Here is a 25,277-nt window from a genome sequence, read left to right as displayed (position 1 = left end):
CTGGGTGACAAAGATAGACCCTGTTTCAAAATAGAAACAAAAACAACCCCCCCCCCAAGTGTCTTAGCCATTCTTGACTCTTTTCTAGTTCATATTTGAAGATTAGTTTGTAAGTTTTTTATATACTATATATAAATATAAATATAGCCAAGTTTGGATTTTTTTTTGGTATTGCATTGAATTTACAGATAAATTTGGGGGATGATTGACTGTGTTTATAATAGTGGGTATTTCTGTTCACAAACATGGTATATTGTTCTATTTATTTAGGGCTTCTTTTATGTCTGTCAATAAAGTTTTATAATTTTCTTCATTTGGGTTAACACTTCTTTTATTAGATCTATTGCTAATACGTTTTAGTTTTTGCAGATATGTAACAGGGTCCCTTTAAGATTACATTTTCTAATTAGTTTTGCAGGTGTATAGGAATGCATCTGACTTTTTGTATATTGATTCTGAATCCAGCAACCTTGAGCAATCCTTTCAGTCATTCTGATAGCTTGTCTATATGTTATCTTGGGTTCTCTATGTAAACAATCATATTGTCAACAAATAGCAACAATTTTATTTCTTCCTTTCCAATCCTTATGCCTGTTTATTTCCTCGCCTTATTGCATTGGCTGGGATAGCCAGTAAAATGCAATGAAATGAATGCAGGTGGTGAAAGCGGATAGCTGTTAAAGGGACATGCCACCTTAACAGGGATATATCACCAGAGCTATTGGCTTTAGAGCTATGCTGTGCCTGCCAGACCTGTACCAGCAAAATGTATGTATCTTTGGTGTTCAAAATGTATACACCTTTGGTGATTGAGAATAGGTATTTCTATTCTCATTTAATAGATAAAGAAACAGAAACTCAAAGAGGTAACCAGGTCTGTAAACTCAGCGCTTTGAGAGGCTGAGGCAGAAGGGATTGTTTGAAGCCAGGAGATTGAGACCAGCCTGCACAATATAAGGAGACCTTGTCTCTACAAAAAATTTAAAAAACAAAAGAAACTCAAAGAGGTAAGTAACTTGCTAAAGACCACACAGTTTATAAGTGGGAGATTCACACCCAGATCTTCCGATTTCCAGTTGAATGCCATTTCCATGATTCCACACTTCCTTCCAGCTAGTTACCTGATAAATCTATCTGTGCTAATATGTTGCCCATCCCAGATAACATATTGCATTTTATCTTATTATTTATTTACTTATTTATTTTTTTGAGGCAGAGTCTTGTTCTGTTGCCCAGGCTGGAGTGCAGATCATGGCTCACTGCAGCTGTGAACTCCTGGGCTCAAGCAGTCCTCCCACCATGGCCTCCCGAAGTGTTGGGATTATAGGTGTGAGCTACCATGCCTGGCCATAGAGTGCATTTTAAAAGAGATGCTTCAGAACAAACAATGCTTTTACCCACTTAAATGATTTTTTAACAGTGGGAGTTTTAGGCAAGTATCCTATTTTGCCTAAACAGAAGACTCTGCCTATTTATAATTTTTTAAAAACAGATTCATTGGCTCTTAGAGTTGAATGGCTTCTTGCCTTATCCAATTCTCTATGTAATGTAGTTATCCCTGTATTGCATCCCTGACAGATCATCCTCCGGCATTTACCAACTGCCAGGGATGGGTTTACCTCACCAGCAAGCTGTTGAATAAATTCTCATGTGAATCCACAATCTGCCCACTGATCTAGAGAGTTATGTTTTCTCCTCTACCTGACAGCTCTTCACATATTTGTTAGTTTCTCAGACTACCTGTCCCTAGGAGGTTTAGTTATTGTCTGAATGAGATAGTTTCCAGACTTCTCACTATCCTGGTCATTCTCCTCTCAGTGCTTTCTAGTTGGCCAATGTCCCTCTTGAAAATGTTGCCTAGGCCGGGTGCAGTGGCTCACGCCTATAATCCCAGCACTTTGGGAGGCCGGGATAGGTGGATCCCTTGAGCTCAGGAGTTCAAGACCAGCCTGGGCAACATGGCAAAAACCTGTCTCTACAAAAAATACAAAAATTAGTTGGGGCTGGGTTTGGTGTCTCATGCCTGTAATCTCAGCACTTTGGGAGGCCAGCGTGGGAGGACTGCTTGAGGCCAAGAGTTCGAGACCAACCTGGGCAACATGGTGAAACCCCATCTCTTTAAAAAAAATACAAAAATTAGCTGGGTATGGTGGCATGCACCTTAGTCCCAGCTACTTGGGAGGCTGAGGTGGGAGGATTGCTTGAGCAGGGGAGGGGAAGGTTGCAGTGAGCTAAGATCACACTGCTGCCTCCAGCCTGGGTGACAGAGTGAGTCTCTGTCTCAAGGAAAAAAAAAAAAAAGAAAACAAAAGTAAAGAAAATGATGGCTAGGTTTTTAAGATGTATTTGGATTGCAAACAAAGTGGGCCTCATATCATCTGGACACAGTTACTTCTATTGATGCTGTCTAGATTTGTGTCTTTAGTAGCTATGACACACTGCTTATTTGTGGTGAGTTTAGGGTTAATTAAGCCCTCCATATATTTTTTATTTGAACTGCATTTCTGAAAATATACTATTTGTATGTTAAAAAAGAGAAGAAAAATGCTTCTGAAGACAGGAATTTATATATATCCTCACTAAATTTAATAATTTGTGTAGTTACTTCATAATTGGCCATCTATAAATGTGATCAAGCATGCCTTCTGTATAGAGCGAGGCCTGCACTTGCAGAATGCAAAGACAAATTGTCCTGCATTGCCTAATCATTCAGACCAGAAGCCATGGAGGTATATTTGTTTGTTTTTAATCTTTCATCCCCTATGCCCTTTCCTGCAGCACTTTGGAACTCTCCAAGACAGAGCAAAGTCTGTGGGGAAGGAACCAGGACAGAAATCTACTCTGTTTTGGAGACAAATGGGGCAGCACCTGCAGTTGGAGGCTGCCAGCAGGTTACCAGGAAACACCTGCTTGGTCAGCGGTAGGGAAAGTCATTAGGACTGCTGTCCCAGGACAGGATAAAACACCGTCCTCAAATTTCAGAACACTGGTACATTGGGATTTTTACTATAGAATTAAAATTCAATTTCTTTTTTTTGAGATGGAACCTTGCTCTGTCACCCAGGCCGTAGTGCGGTGGCACGATCTTGGCTCACTGCACCTCCACCTCCCAGGTTCAAGCGATTCTCATGCCTCAGCCTCCCAGGTGGCTGGGATTACAGGCGTGCACCACCACACCCAGCTAATTTTTGTATTTTTAGTAGAGACAGTGTTTTGCCATGTTGGCCAAACTGGTCTTGAACTCCTGGCCTCAAGTGATCCGCCTGCCTTGGCCTCCCAAAGTGCTGGGATTACAGGCGTGAGCCACCACTTACAGCCTCAATTTCTTACATGAAACCATTTCATGAATTTTTTAAAACCTTACTTGATGTTGGAAGATCCACAGGAAGGGAAGGGGCAACAGGAGTGCTCTCCTCAGCTCAGTCTCACACCTCCTGGTTTAGTGGGATTGGCATCCACCCTTCCATCTGACTAGCACAAATCAACTTCGAGGTATGTTTTTGAGACCGAAATCCTAGCTACCCATATCTCATATCTCCCTTCTGCCTATCCTGCTCAAAAACTCATACTGACAAGTCAATAAACATCCTCCACCCCAACACATGTTCCTTATCTGCACTAAATACTTGTAACTTTGCCTGTGTAGTATTCACAAGGACAGTGTTGTACGCATCTAGCATTGAGAATGCAATAATAAAAACTGCAAACATGTGACACTTGTGATGTGCCACCATTGTTCTAAGCACTTTATAGATGTAAACTCATTTCATGACGTTAATTCATTTCATCCAAAGGACAACAGCCCTGTGTGGTACATAATGTTATTATCTTTGTTTTACAGTTGAGGAAACTGAGGCACAGAGATTAAGTGTTTGTCCAAGGTCACACAGCTAAAAGTGGCAGAGTGGGATTGGAGTTCATGCAGTCCAGCTCCAGGGCTCTTAATCACTATCTTACACTGTCTCACTAAATTGTGGAGGGAGCTGCAATGGATATCTGTGTGGTGTGTGCAGCCCCAGTCCTGGGTTTTTGTCCATGAGCTGTTCTTTGCCAAATGACTTCTTATTATAATCACCAAGAACATGATTACTTTCTTAGGACAGGAACTGCCTGCAGGCTTTAGCTCCTTTCCGAATGAGGAAACGTAGGCTCGGAGTGTTAGTGTAGTCAGGGTCACATAGGGAATAAGTGACAGAAACAAGAATGTGAACCCAGCTCAGGGTGACTTTAGTGTCCAGACACCTCCGCTTAACCTACACTGTCACAACGGTGAGGTCAAATCTTCAGAAAGAGCTTAAACACTCTCCATACCCTCTTTTGCATGGGATAGAGAATACATGGGGGCCCTTCTTCAGGGAAAAAATCATCATAATCATTACCAAAACATCTTGTTGAAGATCCACTGGGTGCTGGATGCTACAATGTGGGGTTTTTTTAAACTTCAATGTGAGGATCCCTGAAAGTATGAGTGTTTCATCATCAACTTGGCAGAAGTTAGCTGAAGGGTAAGTTAGCCTCCTGTCCTAAGATAGGTTTCTTCATTTCTTGAGCTGACAGGTTGAATTGTTACTGCTTCTCATGTATAGTTCTCTGGCTTTTGCTTTTATTTTATTTTTTAAACTGGTGATAGCAGCAATAGGAGGCCCTTGCTTTTAGATCAAGTATAGCTTTATTTTTTTTCAGGATGCGAGTCAAGAGCATCGTTCCTAAAGAACCGTGTGGCGATGTCTGGGATCGCTGGGTTGTGTACATTTCTTTCTTTCTTTTATTTCATTTTTTAAAATTTTTTTGAGACGGAGTTTCGCTTTGTCACCCAGGCTGGAGTACAATGGCATGATCTCGGCTCACTGCAACCTCCGCCTCCTGGGTTCAAGCGATTTTCCTGCCTCAGCCTCCCAAGTAGCTGGGATTACAGACATGCGTCACCACCCCCAGCTAATTTTGTATTTTTAGTAGAGACAGGGTTTTGCCATGTTGGTTAGGCTGGTCTTGAACTCCTGACCTCACGTGATCCACCCACCTCAGCCTCCCAAAGTGCTGGGATTACAGGCGTGAGCCACTGTGCCCAGCCGGGATGTACACACTTCTATGCATACATATGCACCTGGCACAGACAAGCACACATACTGCCACGTTCATGGTGCGAATCCCTGGAAATAAGGGTGGCCGTCAGGGGACCAGCAAGTGCATGGTGTGGTCTCCATTCCCGGGTGCATTGATGTGGCCTGCCATGCCCTGCGGGGTTGAGGTGGGCCTGTTCTGTCTGCCCTGAGTCCTGGCTGGGTCAGTCTTTCCAGGAGTGTGGGAATACGGTTTCTATCAGGCCTGCCCAACACATCCCCCTGGTCTTGGATCAGCAGGGCAGGCTGGCAGGAATGCCTATCTCACAGCCCCTTAGCAGGGTTTAGGTCAGTGACCTCTCCACTCCCCACCCTGGGCAGCAGTCCTCCAGCAACGATGCCAAGGATGCTTATTTATTTGTTTGTTTATTTATTTATTTATTTATTTTTTATTTTTTTTGAGATGGAGTCTTACTGTGTCGCACAGGCTGGAGTGCAGTGGTGCGATCTCAGCTCACTACAGCCTCCGCCTCCCAGGTTCAAGTGATTGTCCTGCTTCAGCCTCCCAGGTGGCTGGGATTACAGGTGTGTGCCACCATGCCCAGCTAATTTTTGTATTTTTAGTGGAGATGGGGTTTCACCATGTTGCCCAGGCTGGTCTCAAACTCCTGATCTCAGGGGATCCGCCCACCTCAGCTTCCCAAAGTGCTGGGATTACAGGCGTGAACCACCGCGCCCAGCCCCAAGGATGCTTTCTTAGGTCAAAAGGGAAAGCATTGTTGCTGCCCTGTGGCCAGGCAAACAAGCTGCTGGCTTTGAAGTCACAGGGGATTTGCTCGGGCTGGAGTTGGGAGTCTGAAGGAGAGGCCTCCATGCCTTCCCTAAGCCTCGCTGTGTTTATTAACTCCACCTGCCTACCCGGGCCTGGTGTGTTTGATGTCTCGGGAGAAGCAGGAGGAGGGAGGCATGCTCTGGGGGTTCTCCGAGGGACGTCTTTCAGCCCCTGCTGAGCCTGCCGTCCCACCTGGTCTGAACAGAAGGAAGACCAGGCCCAAGTCCAGAAGGGCTAGTGACAGGCCTGTAGTGAAGGGCACACCTAGTCCCCTCCCTTCAAGGTAGTTTACAGGAGTGTGGTCCAGGGCCAATTGGAGAGTAGGCTGCTTCCCTTGGTCATTGTCTTTATTCAGGTGGCATCCGGTGAGAATGACAGTCAAGGGAAGACTTGAAGAGAGAAAGAGGCATCCAGGGGCAGCACTGGTGCCTTAAGGGGCCACAGCAGGTCTCTCCACTTTGCCCTGAGGTCCCCAATCATGCCTCTGCCAGGTGCCTCCCCGACTCCTGCCCCATGCTTCACCCCTTATCCCCACCAAAGCAGCATGAGTGGGCTATTTGCCGTTTCCCAGAGACAGCTCAGAAGCCTTAGGTAATGACCAGAGACATTGCCCACCCACCCCCTCCTCACACTGAATAAAATGCACTGATGAGGAATCCATGGAGTGGGGAAGAAAGTTCTAGAGAGCAGGAGCCTGCATGAAACAATGCTTGCCTCTCTGGGCTTGCCTTGCCCCAGGATTTCACTATGTTCCAAATCATGTTTATTGCCTTTCAGGGTTGGGCCATGGGAATGGGATAAGAAGCAAAGCATTATTATTAACCGGTTCCATGTCCCATACAATATTAGCCATGAGTAGCTCCAGCTCTCCCCCACAACTTCCCTATCAGCCACATTCTAACACCCCCCACCCCCAACACCACTCTCTAGTCTGTCTCTGTCTGCCTGCTCCCCCTACCCCTGACATGTTGCAATTCAGAAAGAGCTTGTTTATGATAAGACCTTGAAATCTGGAGTTATAAATCCTGCTCAGGGCGGCCGCTCTATGTGCTAATGCTTGTGGTGCCAAAAGGAGGCTCACCTGGTTGTGACCCATTCCCTCTTACTCCCTGAGGAGTTCCCTGCTCCTCCTCTGCAAACACAGGACAATGGGCAAATGCGAGTTACCTGTTCCAACAGGTGTTAGCTGGGCCTCACTTTCCTACAGGGTGATGAGAAGGTCACCCTCTGGCCCACCCACGCTGGGCATTCCTGTGATTGTGAAAGCCCACCTTCGAACATGACCCTCCCTCTCCCCCGCCCTCCCATGACTTCAGCTACGGGAGACTGAGCCCACCTCAATGGCTTTAAAAGTCCCCACTTGAAGCTACTGAGTCCACCAACTAGAGAGCAGGCAGCACCTGCACTGGCTGGACGGCCCTCGTGCTGCCTCTTTATTCTGTACAGGCCTCTGTCATTGCGTTTACACCGTATTGCAGTTGGCAGTTGTTAGCCTTCCCTACTAAGCTATGGGCCCCTTAAGGGAAGACACTGTTTCTGATTCATCGTTGAATTCCTAGGCCCAAAAGACTGCACAGAACATAAATATTTGTTAAATGACTAGGTGAATGGTGTCATCATTACCAGCACATATTTCTTCAGGGTATCTTATGTGCAGCGACTCTGCTAAGCCGTAGGGATACAAAGATTAATTGGACACCATTCCCACTCTCAGGGGCTTATACTGGAGTTGGGGAGACCCACTGAAGCTTCACTTCCCTAGAGGTCAGAGGAAGAGCTGGATCTGGGGACCCCAGGAAGCTGCTTTGACAACCAGAGGCCTGAGGTCTTGGGAAAGTTTGCCCAGAGTGAACTTACCACAGATGCCAGAGACTCGGATACCTATTCGCCGTTGGTCTTGATATATTCCAGAGTGGAGCTGATAACTTGCCAACTAACAGCGTGTGGAGCCTTTTCCTTTATGACTTGTATCCTCCTCTCAAAAATGGGAATAAAAGTAATTTCTAGTATCTTCGCTTGGAATGGATTTTTCAGCCCTTTAGCTCTGGGAACAAAAGAAGTGAAACTGGCCCCCACTGGGCCCTAGCTGGAGCTGTGCTTGTTAGCTGTGCCCCATACTCTGTTTAGGCTGCCTGTGGATTTGAGGCTGCAGCTGCCTCCACCCTCAGGAGGAAGGAATGAGGAGGTGGAGGCATCCGTCTGGAGTTCAGTTCATCCCAACACACATTAATTGAATGCCTCATCTGTGCCAAGCATGCTGGACAGTGGGAATAGAGAAATTAACATCATGGGTATAGCTCCTCCTTTCAGACAGGGACTGATATCTCTGAGAACCTGCGGGAAGAAGGACAGCCAGTTGATCTCTTGGGGACTGAGAGTCAGCCCACATGATATGAGAGGCTGTTGCATCCCAATACCATTGTCTCATGGAGGGGACCTTTACTGTGTGGAGTGGGGGCCTAGCAGTGTATGTGTGGGCAGTGGGGTGCAGTGTCCATGGGTGGCGTTTTCTGTGCGGCTCTTTGCAGTCAGCGCTTTTGAAGCTTTTCATGTGAAGTACCGTTAGTGGTAGAGAGTGAATTCATACTTCACAAGGGGCATGGGGTTTTAGATCACTGCACACAGGAACTTTCTTCGAAGCCCCATGTTTTGTCTTAAAAGTACGTTTAGGCCGGGCGCGGTGGCTCACGCCTGTAATCCCAGCACTTTGGGAGGCCAAGGCAGGTGGATCATGAGGTCAGGAGATCGAGACCATCCTGGCTAACACGGTGAAACCCCGTCTCTACTAAAAATACAAAAAATTAGCCGGGCGTGGTGGTGGGCGCCTGTAGTCCCAGCTACTAAGGAGGCTGAGGCAGGAGAATGGCATGAACCCAGGAGGCGGAGCTTGCAGTGAGCCAAGATTGCACCATTGCACTCTAGCCTGGGCGACACAGTGAGACTCCGTCTCAAAAAAAAAAAAAAGTACATTTAAATTTTCTGTTTTCTACCATAATCCATCAGTTTGCTTTTACTGAAAAATACAGTTAACATTTCTTATATCTGAATAAAATGGACACTCCAGGAAGATAAGCCATCTTTCCTGTGACTTCTTGCAACCTCTGGCTCACAGCCCTATTACCCTAGTTTGAGAAGCTTGCCTTTTGGGACATCAGGCCCAAATGTGCCACATTCAGGGTGCCACCCCAAAGTGGATTTCTAACACACTTGCATGGTCCATGCCCTTGACCTGGAAACACTCTTCTGGATTTGGCCTATGCTGCCCTGGTCACACACTCCTTCAGTCTGACCCCACAGGACCATCCCTCCACCTCTGGGCTTATCCTGGTCCCTACAGCAGGGTTTGGAGATCAGGTGGCCAGTGATCATATTCCCCAGATGTCTGGGGCAATGGCCATCAATCTTTTTGTAGTCTCCTTCACAGAGAATGAGTAGGGCAGAAGCAGCAGTGAGCATGGGATCCTGAGGGCAGTTCACAACAACTAACACGGCCAGGTGCGGTGGCTCACGCTTGTAATCCGAGCACTTTGGGAGGTCAAGGCGGGCAGATCACCTGAGGTCAGGAGTTCGAGACCAGCCTGGCCAACATGGTGAAACCCTGTCTCTACTAAAAATACAAAAATGAGGCATGGCGGCACATGCTTGTAATCCCAGCTACTTGGGAGGCTGAGGCAGGAGAATCGCTTGAACCCAGGAGGCGGAGGTTGCAGTGAGCCGAGATCACGCCACTGCACTCCAGCCTGGGAGACAGAATGAGACTCCGTCTCAAAAAAACAAAAACAACTAACAGCTAATGCAGATACTTGAACTAATTATCTATCTAAAGGGTCCTGGTCTAGGGATTGTTCTCACAACTGCCTTGGTAGCTTTAGCACAATACCCCATTTAGTGTTCCCTGACACAACTGCTTTATCTATACGAGGAAACAGAGTAAAGACTACATTTTATCTGGTAATGGAGAAGTTCTATGATCCCAAGTCCATATAGGTTTATTATGGATTCACTGTATTAGTGTTTTTTAAGTTTTTAAAGAGGTGTGATGCCTTCATTTTTTCACTCACATATTAATGCATTTTCTTATTCATTCAACAAGTCTTTATAGAAAACCTACTATGCTTCAGGCACTGTATGAAGTCCTGGAGATATAGTGGTAAGCAAGAATGGCATGGTCCGGGCCCCCTTAGAATTTGCAAGTGGAAGACAAAATTAAACAAATGGTCTCCATGGAAGCAAACAAAGCAAGTTCAAATGGGGCAAGCCCAGGGCTTTCTCCTGCTGACTGCTCCTGGATGTTCTGCCCAATGGCCTAAGAACACAGTTAGTAGCTCCTGGACTAAGTCAGGGATAACAATAGATTGTCTATGATTCCTCATATGGAAAGTAAAAACAAACGTAAAATGAAATTCACCTCCAAGTCCCTCCACCTGCTCAACGGCCCCAGAGAAAATGCACCAAACCTTAAGTGTGCAAACACACTTAAGAGTAAGGAAATTCATTATTTCATTTAGTCCTCACATTAGGGCTGTGAAGTTAAGTGCCATGATTCTCTCCATTTCAAAGACACAGAACCTGAGACCTTAGGGAGGCGAAGCTCACCTGGCCAGGATGGGAATAAGATGGAGTTTACAAATAGGGTGGGGAGGAGGAAGCTTTGGGGCATGACTCTTTTGAGACAGGGTCTCACTTTGTCACCTAGGCTGGAGTGCTGTGGCATGATCTTGGCTCTTGGCTTACTGCAACTTCCGCCTCCTGGGTTCAAGGGATCATTCCACCTCAGCCTCCCAAGTAGCTGGGACTACAGGTGCATGCCACCACACTCGGCTAATTTGTGCTAGGATTACAGGCATGAGCCACCATGCCTGGCATCTCTTGATTTTACTGAACAATGCTGGGCTGCAGGCTTCCAGTGACTCTCCAGACAGACCCCTGTGGTTCTGGAGACTCTGCCACTGCCCCTTATCTTTCCTCCCCATGGCGCACGCGGATTTGATGGCTCTAGGTGCTAAAAACTCTGGACTCTAGAACTCAGCTAAGGAATTGCAGAGCTGATGGGACAACGGAAATGTGTGCAACGTGTCCGAACAATCCACAGCCCTGCCTCCTCCTCCCTAGACTGACCAATGACCCTAAGCCCGTGAATGGATTTTTCCTTTTTTTTTTTTTTTTTTTTTTTTTGAGATAGAGTCTCACTGTGTCGCCCAGGCTGGAATGCAGTGGCACAATCTCGGCTCACTGCAACCTCCGCCTCCTGAGTTCAAGTGGATTCTCCTGCCTCGGCCTCCCGAGTAGCTGGGATTACAGGAGCACGCCACTGCGCCCAGCTATTTTTTTTTTTCTTTCATATTTTTAGTAGAGACAGGGTTTCGCTGTGCTGTCCAGGCTAGTCTTGAACTCCTGACCTCAAATGATCCACCCACCTCAGCCTCCCAAAGTGCTGGGATTACAGGCGTGAGCCACCATGCCCAGCCCTAATGGATTGTTCCTAAGAAACTTGGCATGGCTTTGGCAACTGACAATCCTGACAAAGGATTATCACTTCCACCCTTCACCTTTGGAGTATCTTCATCTAAGCCTTCACTGCCCTTAAAGGAAAATTCAACTGAATTTGGAATGAATGAGGTTGTACAGCTAATCATGTTTAGAGTCACCTTCCTATGACATTAAGGCCTCCAAGAGAGTCACTGAAAAGTCTGTGAGGTCTGCTAATTCTATTGAGAGTGAGGAATGTGTTTATTCTTCCAAGAGGCAAAGATCCCCCACTCAAAATGACGCTGCCACATTGTATAACCAGGAACGTGGGTTGTTGCTGATGTAAACAGATGGCCAGGGGTGGACCTGCCAGGATCCCGGGTCTCCTTTTCCCAGAGGTGTTTCTTATGAATGGTTGTGCCCAGTGAAGCAATTTCCTGCCTTGTAAACTGCTGCCCACCAAACCACATCTCCTATCTATCGCTGCCTGGCTCTGGGTCATAAAACAATTCCCCAGAAACCAATCAGAGCCCGATTAGGAGACCTTGAGTAACAGGAAAATTACCCTCCACCTGCAGACGTAATGACACTTTGCAAGCTAGTGGCTTTGCAGTTTCTGAACGTAAACATCACATGCTTTACCCCATGCCCCACCTCTGCTCATCTGAGATGTGGGGGCTACATATTTGATTCTCAGGCCCTGGTTCACTCTGCTGGGGCACCGGCTGACCAGTGACCCATTACCTTGACCTGACACCCTGCAGCCTGGAGAACACATTTCACTCTGTCAGATCATGATTTACAGAGCCAGGGCAAGAGAAGTTCAGGCAGGGGTCTCAGGCATGCAGAGCTGGGTTGGGGGAATCAATGAGGACAGAGGATTTGGACTGACACACTATGAACTCATTGATTTGGAGATTCGCTTTGCATTGTGGGTCTGGAATGCCTCCTCCGCTATCCTCTGCTCCCCATTCACCTGGTGTACTGTCACTCATTCTTCATGACACAGTTTGCGTATCTACCAAGGAAACTTCTCTGATTGCCATCCAAGCAGAACTTCCTCTATTGTCCTATCAGTATTCTTTCTAACACCTACACTCTGTAATTGAAATCACTTGCTAAGTTGTCTGTCTCCCCAGCCAGGCTGGGAACTACTTCAGGGCATTTCAGAATCCCCACCACCCACTACCATGCCTGACTCAAAGTCACTGTGCAAAAGAGGTTTGTTGAATGAGCACTCACACTCGAGTGCAGTGTCTCCCCACTGCACTTACGTGTTTTGCATATTGAAAATGTACCAAGAATATAGTCAAAGGAATGAAGAACCTGGGTTAGGCTGGTAGGCATAACATAAGGTCTTTGTCCTTAAGAAGTTTGCAATCTGATTTTCTTTCTGTGAATAGTAGGAGTATTTGCAGGTGATATACAGAAATTGGACCCATGGGTAGGCATAAGTGTTGGGTTTTTCCCCCCTTTTTAGTGCCAGCTCGAAGCTGAAATGAGTTTGAGAGGTGGCCTGTTTTTCCTTCGCTCTCTCAATTGTTTTAACTTTGACTTTTAGTTTAGTACTAAACAAGTCACACTTCCAACTATCCATAGTAATACACTAGCCATAAAACACCACCCAGGACTGCCATTTTCATCTCTTCTTTCTCCTTATCCCCAGTGATAGAAGTAATACCAATGACTTGCTTCTTCCTTTGAATCTTGGGAGGCCCCAGAGAGTGATGGTGATAGTGGTGGTGGGAGGTGTGTATTGGGGTCATTTTCCAAACATAAAACCAGTAAACTCCATGATACACATACACACATTCACTTATTCGAAGAATATTTACCAAGTGCCAATGTGTGTCACGTACCAGATGCTGGGGACAAACCAGTGAACAAAACACCACATCCCTGCTCTCACAAAACCTATATTCTGGTGGGAGGAAGACAGTGACAGTAGGGAAGGGGCCCATTGTGCTATCTCATGTTGTATTCCTGAATTGGATGCTAATGATGAACATTTATTGAGCCCTTTCTTATGTACCAGGCAAAGGGCTTTATGCATCTTCTATCTCATTTAATCCCCAGACAACCTCATTTTCAGGTAAGGAAACATTCGGAGAGGTTAAGTTGCCTTCCAAAGATCTCACAGCTTGTAAGTGGTAGAGTCAGGATTTGAAATCAGATTTGAATTACTCCTTACTCTGAGCTCTTAACCACAACTCTATAAGGCAGCAGTAAATATTTACTAGATGAACAAATGAGTAGATAAGTGGTTAACCCTAACTACAGTGGCAAACTATTGTTTTGTCTCCATGATACAAACATGAGCAACATGCTTAAGTTTTTCATTGACTTATTGATTCAAGTGCCCCAAAGTGTGGTTCCTGAAAGTAGATTTTGTAATGATTAAGAAACAAGTGTCTTTCTTGTTACCATCCATGTTTCCTGGACAAGACAACCTATTTTATGAAAATAATGATGAATTATAATAGAAAAAGTTGTACAAAAGAAAGTATCACCTTAAGTTCTCTTTTCTGGCTTTGAATGTGTGGGTTTGTGATAAAGTCTCTGTATTAGGCTGAATAATGACCCCCAAAGATATCAGGTCCTAATCCCTCCATCCTGTAAATGTTACATTAAAAGGAAAAAGGGTCTTTGCCAATGTGATTAAGGAAGATTATCCTAAGCAACACAGTGGGCTGTGAATACAGTCACATGTATCCTTATAAGAGGGAGGAAGAGGGAGACTTGACACAGAAGAGAAGGCGACGTGACCACGGAGGCAGAGATAGGAGTGATGTGGCCACAAGCCAAGAACTGCTGACAGCCAATAGAGGCTGGAAGAATCAAGGTAAGATTCTCCTAAATTTCGAGCTTCTGGAGTGAGTGACAGCCTGTTAACAACCTGATTTTGGTCCAGTGATACTGATTTTGGACTTCTGGCCTCCAGAACTGTGAGAGAATAAATTTCTGTTATTTAAAGCCACCACATTTTTGGTAATTTGTTACAGCAGAAAGGGGGAACTGATAGAATCTCCTAGAGGAGGAAGCAGTAGGGAAACGAAGTCTTCAGCAGGCAGTGCAGGTGATTCAGAAATATTCACTCAGTTATCTTTTTGGTCAGGATGCCCAAAAGAAATCCTATCTTGGAAAGCAAAGATACCTATGCAAATATAAATCCACCTCCTTCCCTGCCCTCCTCATTCACCTTTCTCTGCTTTGTTCTTCTTTCTAGTATGTATCAACACTCGTATATTTGTTTATTTAGTATATATTTAGTATATTGTTTAGTTCTTGTTGGCTCCCTCCCAGTTGAATGTAAGCCCCATAGGGAAGTGACCTTTTTTAAACTGCTTTTCTTCCCACACCTAGAGAAGTATGTAGCATATAGTAAGCACTCAATAAACACTTGTTGACTAATGTGGTTTGGCTCTGTGTCCCCACCCAAATCTCATGTCAAATTGTAAATCCCAATGTTGGAGGTGGGGCCTGGTGGGAGGTGATTGTATCATGGGGGGTGGTTTCTAATGGTTTTAGCACCATCCCCCAGTGCTGTCTCGTGCTAGAGTTCTCATGAGATCTGGTCACTTGAAAGTGTGTAGCACCCAGTAACCAAAACAGCGTGGTACTTGTACCAAAACGGAGATATAGACCAATGGAACAGAACAGAGCCCTGAGAAATGATACCACACATCTACAACTATCTGATCTTTGACAAACCTGACAAAAACAAGAATGGGGAAAGGATTCACTATTCAACAAATGGTGCTGGGAAAACTGGCTAGCCATATGTAAAAAGCTGAAACTGGATCCCTTCCTTACACCTTATACAAAAATTAATTCAAGATGGATTAAAGACTTAAATGTTAGACCTAAAACCATAAAAACCATAGAGGAAAACCTAGGCAATACCATTCAGGACATAGGCACGGGCAAGGACTTCATGTCTAAAACACCAAAAGCAATGACAACAAAAGCCAAAATTGACAAATGGGATCTAATGAAACTAAAGAGCTTCTGCACAGCAAAAGAAACTACCATCAGAGTGAACAGGCAACCTACAGAATGGGAGAAAATTTTTGCAATCTACTCATCTGACAAAGGGCTAATATCCAGAATCTACAAGGAACTCCAACAAATTTACAAGAAAAAACCAAACAACCCTATCAACAAGTGGGCGAAGGATATGAACAGACACTTCTCAAAAGAAGACATTTATGCAGCCAAAAGACACATGTAAAAATGCTCATCATCACTGCCCATCAGAGAAATGCAAATCAAAACCACAATGAGATACCATCTCACACCAGTTAGAATGGCGATCACTAAAAAGTCAGGAAACAACAGGTGCTGGAGAAGATGTGGAGAACTAGGAACACTTTTACACTGTTGGTGGGACTGTAAACTAGTTCAACCATTGTGGAAGTCAGTGTGGCGATTCCTCAGAGATCTAGAACTAGAAATACCATTTGACCCCGCCATCCCATTACTGGGTATATACCCAAAGGATTATAAATCATGCTGCTATAAAGACACATGCACACGTATGTTTATTGTGGCACTATTCACAATAGCAAAGACTTGGAACCAACCCAAATGTCCAACAATGATAGCCTGGATTAAGAAAATGTGGCACATATACACCATGGAATACTATGCAGCCATAAAAAATGATGAGTTCATGTCCTTTGTAGGGATATGGATGAAGCTGGAAACCATCATTCTCAGCAAACTATCACAAGGACAAAAAACCAAACACTGCATGTTCTCACTCATAGGTGGGAATTGAATAATGAGAACACTTGGACACAGGAAGGGGCCTATTGTGGGGTGGGGGAGGGGGTAGGGATAGCATTAGGAGATATACCTAATGTAAATGACGAGTTAATGGGTGCAGCACACCAACATGGCACATGTATACATATGTAACAAACCTGCACGTTGTGCACGTGTACCCTAGAACTTAAAGTATAATAAAAAATATATATATACAAAATAAAATAAAACAAAACTACCATTCAAAAAAAAAAGGAAGTATGTAGCACCTCCCCCTTCTCTCTCTTCCTCCTGCCTGCCACGTAAGATGTGCTTGCTTCTGCTTCACCTTCCACCATCTTAGTAAGTTTCCTGAGGCCTCCCCAGAAGCAGAAGCCTGTATAGCCCACATAACCGTGAGCTGATTAAACCTTTTTTCTTTATAAATTATCCAGTCTCAGGTATGTCTTTATAGCAGTGTGAGAACGGACTAATGCATCAACCAAATGAATGTCATGTTACTGAAGAGCCTGACATCATATTAGGGATATGATAATATCACATTACAGCATAACATACTACTAAGATGCTTCCTAAGGTACCACGTTAAAGAATAACCAAGATACAGCCTATGTTTGTGTAACATTGTTTTTCATTTTCTACAATAGCAGGGTTTATTTTTATTTTTATTTTTTATTTATTTATTTTTTTTTTTTGAGACAGGGTCTTGCTCTGTTGCCCAGGCTGGAGTGCAGTGGTGCAATCTTGGCTCACTGCAGCCTTGACCTCCTCAAGCAATCCTCTCGCCTTAGCTTTCTGAGTAGCTGGGACCACAGGTGCACGCCACCATACCTGGATTTTCTTAATTTTTAGTGGAGACAAGTCTTGCTATGTTGCCCAGGCTGGTCACAAACTCCAGGGTTCAAGCGATCCTCTTGGCTTGGCCTCCCAAAGTGCTGGGATTATGGGTGTGAGCTACCACACCTGGCCAACAACACTAATTTCTATTTCCTACTTTGTTTAGGGCCCAAATCTTGGAATTATTTTTGATCACTCTTTCTCACATTCTACATCTAAACCATCAGGAAATCCTGGTATCTTCAAATCCTCTACCTTCAAAATACACAATCAGATCACCTCTCATCACCCATGCTTAGATTATGGCAACAACTTCCTAATAATCTCTTTGCTGTCACTGTTGGCACTCCCTTCCCCAAAAGCTCAGCAGTCAGAGGGATCCTTTTAAAACAGAAGTCATATCTTGTCCTTGCTGTATTCAAAATTCTCTGCTGGCTCCCAGCTCACACAAAGTAAAAGCCAAAGTTCTTACAGCAGTTGGCAGAAGTCCTTACAAATGGTCACAAGGCCCTTTGTCATCGTGCCCCTGCACCTGTTTACCTTTGTGAACCAGAACTTTCCCTCTCTCTCTGCTCTAGCTGCTCTGCTATATGTTTCTGTTCCTGCCCCAGGGCCTTTGCACTTTCTGTTACCTCTGCTCGGAATGCTCTCCTCCTAGATGTCCACATGGGTCACTCAGCAGCCTTAGGGCTCTCAGACCTCACGTTCTCAGTGGCCACTCTCTTCTTCCTTGTCCATACTATTTAAAATGGCTACCAGGCTGGGCACAGTGGCTCACGCCTGTAATCCCAGCACTTAGGGAGGCCAAGGTGGGCAGATCACCTGAGGTTAGGAGTTCCAGACCAGCCTGGCCAACATGGCAAAACCCTGTCTCTACTAAAAAATACAAAAATTAGCCGGGCATGGTAGTGTGTGCCTGTAGTTCCAGCTACTCAGGAGGCTGAGGCAGGAGAATTGCTTGAACCCGGGAGGTGGAGGTTGCAGTGAGCCGATGCCGTGTCACTATAGTCCAGCCTGGGCCACAGAGTGACACTGTCTCAAAAAAAATTAAAAATAAATAAATAAAAATAAATGGCTACCCCTAGTATCTCCTTTACCTGCTATAATTTGCATAGATTTTTTTTTTTTTTTTTTTTTTTTTTTTTTTTTTTTGAGATGGAGTTCACTCTTGCTGCCCAGGCTGGAGTGCAATGGCACAATCTCCGCTCACTGCAACCTCCGCCTCCCGGGTTCCAGCGATTCTCCTGCCTCAGCCTCCCGAGTAGCTGGGATTACAGGCATGCACCACCATGCCTGGCTAATTTTGTATTTTTGGTAGAGACAGGGTTTCCCCACATTGGTCAGGCTGGTCTCAAACTCCCGACCTCAGGTGATCCGCCTGCCTCGGCCTCCCAAAGTGTTGGGATTACAGGCATGAGCCACCACGCCTGGCCAATTTGCATAGATTTTTAAAATCATCTGACACACACACATACACATACATATATTCACACAGTTATTTGCTATCTCCCTGACTAGAATCTAGGGTTCCTGAGGGTAAGGATTTTTATCTATTTGGTCTACTGATAGATCTCCAGTGTCTAGAACGATAGTGCCTGACATGCAGCAAGTGCCAGTAAGTATTTCTTGCATAAATGAAGGGGAAATATTATTTTGAATTATATATTTCCAAAAGCAAAGATATACACAGATCTTGTAATGGCTCAGGAAATCAGACATATTTTTCTTATACTGGTATTTTTTGGTCTTTTTAAAAAATTAGCTTTATCCATTTATCACCTTCGACCTTCATAATTAATTGGGGATAATTTAATATATCAGTTCATTAATGATGTCAAGACAATATGGCACAGGAAAGAAATCTTTCTTTGGGGAATATAACGGTGTGTATCTGGTGAAAAAATAAAAGACGGGGGAAAGAAACATGGTTTTTGTGTTGCATGGTCTGTTGGCATAAACGTACATATGCAGATCATGTGAAGCCTGCTTTGGTGTTTCCTGCTTTTGATGTTGTCCCCCTCATATTTGCTTTGCGGGTTCTCCCTTAGAAAGTGTTTTCTCTATAGGCATGCACCCAGGAAAAAGGAATGTTCATCCAGGCACGTGCAAAGTCCTGCACACTCTAAAGATTCATTTGTAAAATAGTCATGTTATAAATCTCGGCAGACAATCCAGTATTTGTCCAGCTAGAATGACCTCTGCACCCAGGAGAAGAGGAGGAGGGAGGGGGGTGGGGAGGAGGGGCCTAACAGACACTTGGTTCAGCTGATTGCAATTTCTCATAAATATTCAGCCTGTGTGGTGCTGTTGGCATGTGTTTGAAGCATTAAGACATGGATGTGTCATATCTCATTTTCCAGAGCAGCTTTGGATGGTGTGTTTGAATTAATTCCTAAGTCAAAGGGGACACACTGACCCTGATTTTCCTTGGACAGAGAAGTTAGCTCCCACCTGTTCCTGACCCTCACTCTTCCTTGCTCACTGGACTTCTCCATGATCCCCAACCCACTTTTTAGAACACAAAGCCAGTTTTAGTTCCATCTTCCCAGTGCTCTCTATGGCCCTTCCACTCATATAAGATCATCACATTTTATCTTCTTCTTTTCCTAAGGAGGACAAAGACTCTCTCCAGTGAAGCCTTTCTCTTCTCTCAGGCCTCTCCTTCCCGACTCAGCCTTGGTTTACCACTGAGATTTGCCATATACCATACAGATGAACAAAAATGTTACCAATTATTGGCAGTTTTTTTTTTTTTAACCAAACGTCAAGTTGGTGATGAAGTTATCTGGAAATGTCAACCAAACCCAGAAGACTACACAAGACTACAGGAGAAGGCACTCTGGGGTGAGATGATACTAACACACAATACCCATTGTATATACAGTTCTAAGTGTTTAACATATATTAACCCTTTTACTTCTCAAACAATCTTATAAAGTAGGTACTACCATTATCATTCCAGTTTCACATAGCAGGACGCTAAGGACCAGGGAGGTTAAACAGTGGAGTTGGAGATTCTAATCAAGGAATTCTGGCTCCAAAGGTAATTCAAAGACTTGCCCCCAACTGTGGGCCAAGAGCTCAGATTCCCTGACTGTCTGCATTGTATTCTTTCTTATCTACCTGAATTCAGCAGCTAACACTGCATTATCTCTGTCTTTGGTGGAATACCCCATAACTGGTTAGCATGGAAAAGTTTAATACAGTTTAAGGCGAGTTTTCAGTACTGATTTTATTTCCTATCCATGGATGTTAAAATGAAATTTGCCTTCCTCAGGCTCACCCTAGAAAGTGACAGCTGGCTCTGATAAAAATGGAACCATCTGTCTGTGAGCCTGGGGTCAGGGTATGAAAAGACACCCTGGAGATCGTTGGTCTGTCAGGTGGTGGGAGGAAGGTGTGGGGGTTGAAGCTTGCCAATGAATCTTCAGTGTGGGATTCCCCTTGGCCCTTGTATAGCCAGTGGAGGGAGGTCCCTGTTTGATTTAGAAAGGTGAAGCTAACCATCCTTGGGGCTCTCAGTTGCCAGGGTCAGCTGTCTACATATCTTGGTTCAAATAGGATTTCGTTAGGAAAACTCTCTAGAGACTGTCCCCAACCCAGCCATCCTCCCTCTCTTCCATCTACACCTCTGCCCAGATGACCTGTTAGATAAATATGACCTTCTGGGTTTTCAGGGTCTAAATGCAAGATCTAAAATCTACCAAAAGCAGATGCTTGCTTTTCCAGAAACAACACGAGTCCAGATATAGGGCTTCAGTTGGGGCTGGAGCTTGAGGCCTATATTCCTTTCCTCTTCCCAGAGCTCACAGGAGCCATCCAACAGGACAGCTCAACTAATGAAAGGGGATCTTGGCCTCTCTCCATATGTAGTGCTCGGCCTTGTCCTCAGCCCTCCTCAACCCAGTCATGAACTTTTCTCTTGACTGTTTCAATCCAAATTACATTGTTAGGGGGAGCTAGGGATCAATTAAAGTCAGTATTTCCTTATCCATCCATTCCTGCTCTGGCCACAGAGTAGGTACTCAGTAAATTTGCCCAGCTCCCTGAGAATTGAATCTCCCACTACAATGGGATTTTGAAAAAATCCATCACTCATGGCCTGGTTAGCACAGTCTTTGCTTCCACTTTCATTGGGACATGCTCTGCCTAAAAGCGAAGAACCACAGGCCAGTAGGCCTATGCTGTTTGGCAAAAAAGGAAACAGCAAAGAAGACGGGTCTATCTTCCTTTCTTCTGGAGTCAGCACTGAATTATTTGTGGTAAAGTCCCTGCTGGTGGAGTCTCTGGGCCTTTGGCTTTTTACTGTTTGGACTATTTGTATTCCTTAGCATCCCCACCAGAGAGAGACTCTTGGGCAAGAGGTGACATCCACAAGAGCTCATTCACTTAGTGACTGAGAGCTGTAAGGGAAGGAAAAGGAGGGCAGGAAGAAAGGCTGGAATTAATGCTTTAAATGAGGCTAAACAATTTACCCGCAGGGTTTTCATTCATCCTACTTTTTGTCTGTTTCTATCACACAGGTCACCCACCAAGAATTGACTCTATGACTTTACCCCTGTCAGCTGCAGGGAAGAAAAGGGTGCCAGCTCCTGCTCTGGCCAGATTCCCCCTGAGCGACTTGTGGAGTCTTACTGGGGGACTCAACTCTCCTTTACCTCAATTAGCAGTAAAGCCTACACAAAGACACCGGGAACATGACGGCAAGAGAAGGCCACCCGCCTCTCTATACCCCTAGATGACACACTACGTGATCCCAGTGGAGTACACAGAAAATTCCAAGGTGACCAGGGGCCAGGGGTTCTTGGTGGAACCATGGCAGGGAAAGTATCAGAGACAGAAATATGAGACTCTGGGTAGTGATAAAATAAATTGTTTTAATGGAAGGCTTTCTGAGACTGCAACTTTTTCTTCTGCTATCAAACAGCCAGTTTCCCTGCCCTGGGGTTTCTTAGGGAGTGCACGGCTGAACTCCTGGCCCACAGGAAGCTGGCATGTTACTCTGACACACTACGTTCAGCCCCTCCAGGGATCCAGAGGTGTGTCTTAATGTCAGGAGACTGGAGTTAGCTGGTAGTCAGTCCAAGGTATGCCATCCCCGTAAGTGTCCGGGCCTGAGGGAGAGGACAAGGGGCTTCACTTCCCACTTAGGATGTTTCTCCATGAGGGAAGAGAGAGGGGACAGATCACTTTTGAAATTTTGACTCTGACCTTTACAAAGAAAACTAATAGACACTTTAGTATTATATACAGGGCAGAGGGGAGAGGACACAGAGGGGAAATTGCACTTAATTACAGTAGTTTATAGTTTACAGCCATTGGACAAATTTACTTCTTTAAAAGAAATCTCAGGATCATTTGGGATGGGGGCAGGGGAGGGAGTCTGCGGATATTTACAGTGTGTTTGGCTCAGTTCAATAGCACGTGTCCTTCTCTCCTCATTTCAGTAACAGATTCAAGTTTTCGCATCAGTTTGTTCGATGAAGGATCACAACGTAGACAGTACGGCTTTCTTGCTTCCTCTTCGGCGGTTCCTTGTCTCCCGCCTCCAGGACAGACAGGAGTCCTTGACATCGTGGGAGAGGCATCGTGGCAATACTGCATAGAAGGGAAGCTGGGCTTCGGGCTGCGCCTCCTGAGAGTGGATTGTCTGAGGTGCCAGCAGGACGTCTGTCAGGTAAGCAGGGACCTCTTGCAGGTGCTTGTCAGGTCACTGGGCTTTTCCATGACAGCTGCCCAGAGGGTGATGGTGTGGAAAACAGGGTCCTTGTTGCTGCGCACAAAGTAAGTGGTGTGTGGGCATCACCAGGCTTGTAGAGGACACTGCAGAGAGAGAGGAGGGAGAGTGCTCAGCTGTGTCATTTGGCAGGGACATGGGCCATTAGTTTGGTTTCTCTAAGGGAGCTGATGCCCAACTCAACCAGCAAAGAGCAGCAGGTGGAGGGCTGGGGGCCTCGTGTCTGCTCAGTTCTGCAGTTTTCATGCTGAGGCACACTTCCTGCAGGAAAACCTGGGAGCCGGCTTTCCTGGCCACTTCAGAAGACAGAAGTGAATTGCTGGGGACCTTGAAATAGTCCTAACTTGCTGACCCTAATCCTGAAGCTGGGCTCCTCTTTCTGTGACAGTGGCATTTATAGAGTGCTCAGTGTGCTTGAAAAAGCAGCTGGATGGTGAGCTCTTGCCTCTCGTGGAAGCAAGGGTCTCTTCCTAAGACCTCTAAGAGCAGAGGTCTCCTATGCTAATGCTTCTCAAACTTTAATGGACCCATAAGTACCAGAGAGCCTGTGAAAATGTGGATTCTGGTTTAATTCCGACTTGTAGGCCTGGGGTGCACCTAAGAGTCTGCATTTCTAACAAGTTCCCAGGGTGTGCCAGTGCTGCTCACCTAGAGCAGCAAGGCCAGAAAGCACACGAGAAAATGACCACTCAAACTACTCATCAGGAAGGAGCTTTGCAAATTGCTAAGTGCTTTCCACGGATTTCTTTCTTTGGGATAAGAAACTCAGAGGACCAGGGAAAGGATCCAAAGGCTGAAGGTTTCTGATGCCATCCTTGTGGGTGGGCCAGGGCAGGAGACCCCAGAATGGCTGGAGAAGCCCTCGAGAGAAGCCACCTCACCCAACTCAGGGCAGCCTCGCCCTCCAGTGCCCGAGCCTTATTCATTTGAACTGTCATGGAGCGTCACTACTTTCCTTTTTCACTTCTGGGGAGTCTCTTTTTGTCTCCCTGTGTCTCCTCCTTCCCTTTTGCTTTTGTTGGCATCTAAGGTTCTGCCTTTGACTTAGTGGCTTATTCTCTCAAGATCCGCCCAAACACACACACACACACACACACACATACACTTACACACACACACTTACACACACACACACACACACACACACACACACTTACACACACACACTTACACACACACACACACTTACACCTACCAATACTACTAAAGGCCACTGTTATCACATTGATCAGTGCTGCAACCATGACCCTATATGAGGATACCATTATGTCTATTTGACAGTAGGAAAACAAGGCTAAAAGAGAGTCAGTGAATTGTCCAAGGTTTAAGAACTAGGAGAGTGTGGAGCCACAGCTTCAAACTAGCTGTCTAGGTGGCCACTCAGCCTGTGCTCTTTCAATCATGCTTGGAGGTGAGGAGCCTTCTACTAAGCTTTGTGCTCTTGGACAAGTTACTCTCTCTGTGCCTCAGTTTCTTCCCCTATCAAATGGGAGTTGTTGTGTGATTAGATGAGTCAACACCTGTGGAGTCCTGAGCGTGGTCCTTGGCGCAACTGTTATTATTAACATGGGGTTCTTCAGCCCAAGCCGCTGCTGCTCCTCAGTGCTCTTAAGAGTGGGGCTGAAGGCCTGGCGCGGTGCCTCACGCCTGTAATCCCAGCACTTTGAGAGGCCGAGGCAGGTGGATCACGAGGTCAGGAGATCGAGACCAGCCTGGCCAACATAGTGAAACCCCATCCCTACTAAAAATACAAACATTAGCCGGGCATGGTGGTGCACCAGCTACTTGGGAGGCTGAGGCAAGAGAATCGCTTGAACCCAGGAGGCAGAGGTTGTGGTGAGCCGATATTATGCTACTGCACTCCAGCCTGGGCAACAGAGCAAGACTCGGTCTCACAAAAAAAAAAAAAAAAAAAAAGAGGGGGGCTGAGCAGTGCGTGCATGTGGAGAGACAGGCTTCTGACCCTTCCACATTCTTGAGACGTTGGTCAGGGTCCTCTGATACCCTTTGCCTCCTCTTCCTCCCCTGGCTCACCCCCACTCTCAAGTCTCTTGACTTCCCACTATCAGCCTTTTTCCAATTTTCAGATTTCAGGTGGAGGAGAGAGAAAACGGCTTGTGACCTTGCAAGTTTCAAAAGAAGAGCAAACAAGAAGGGCAGATAAGGAGACGCCAGTGAGATTCTATGGCCTGTCATTAGGGATGGGCTTCCCAGCTATCAAATGTTTGCTCACATAATAAAATGGTGGCAGAGCCCAAAATGTTGTCAAAAGAACTAGAGTTATTTGCCTCCTTCAGAGTCTAAACACAAACATCTGATAAGGGGTGCACTGTGGTCCCTTAGAACTGGAGGCCCAGCCCATGCAGCCCCACGGCGGCCTGGCCCAGAAGATCTCTGAGAGACCGCGGAAAGGTGTGGTAGCTGTGGCAAATGTGAAGGGCATCCTTATTCTAAGAGGATTTGTTACATAATGGTAAGAGCTAACATTTATCGACGTCCTACTGTGTGCCAGGCACCATACTAAGGGCTTCACAAGCATCACTGCCTCGAATTCTTACATCGACTCTTTGAAGTA

General features: G+C 45.6%; 2 protein-coding genes and 1 long non-coding RNA gene across 7 annotated transcripts in view; 1 reads left to right on the top strand and 2 right to left on the bottom strand.

Annotated features, from left to right (window-relative positions):
- DDX52 (DExD-box helicase 52) overlaps nt 1-8,226 on the bottom strand; it is a 62,287-nt gene extending 54,061 nt beyond the window's left edge. The window contains exon 1 of one of the 2 annotated variants that reach the window (XM_002827313.6): nt 7,750-8,226. The gene's annotated coding sequence lies outside the window, so the exon portion shown is untranslated. The remainder of the gene's footprint in view (nt 1-7,749) is intronic. The other variant, XM_054536769.2, reaches the window with a different exon arrangement.
- LOC129051361 (uncharacterized) lies at nt 843-25,008 on the top strand. 3 transcript variants are annotated; one of them, XR_010138277.1, is made up of 6 exons: nt 843-1,007; nt 19,577-19,809; nt 19,928-20,008; nt 21,489-21,748; nt 22,413-22,642; nt 24,790-25,008. It is a non-coding gene; the product is annotated as an uncharacterized LOC129051361 (long non-coding RNA). The 3 variants fall into 3 exon arrangements; XR_010138276.1 differs by lacking the exon at nt 843-1,007 and having other exon boundaries at nt 19,446-19,809; nt 24,790-25,004; XR_010138278.1 differs by lacking the exons at nt 843-1,007; nt 19,928-20,008 and having other exon boundaries at nt 19,446-19,809; nt 24,790-25,000.
- The window catches only part of HNF1B (HNF1 homeobox B), a 58,951-nt gene continuing 55,496 nt past the window's right edge, over nt 21,823-25,277 (bottom strand). The window contains exon 8 of one of the 2 annotated variants that reach the window (XM_054535103.2): nt 21,823-22,788. In XM_054535103.2, the coding sequence (XP_054391078.1) occupies nt 22,676-22,788 (113 nt within the window). In that variant the 3' untranslated portion in view covers nt 21,823-22,675. 2 annotated transcript variants of the gene reach the window in all.

This window comes from Pongo abelii, chromosome 19 (assembly GCF_028885655.2).
Source record: "Pongo abelii isolate AG06213 chromosome 19, NHGRI_mPonAbe1-v2.0_pri, whole genome shotgun sequence".
NCBI lineage: Eukaryota > Metazoa > Chordata > Mammalia > Primates > Hominidae > Pongo > Pongo abelii.
This window is presented reverse-complemented; position numbering and strand designations above follow the sequence as displayed.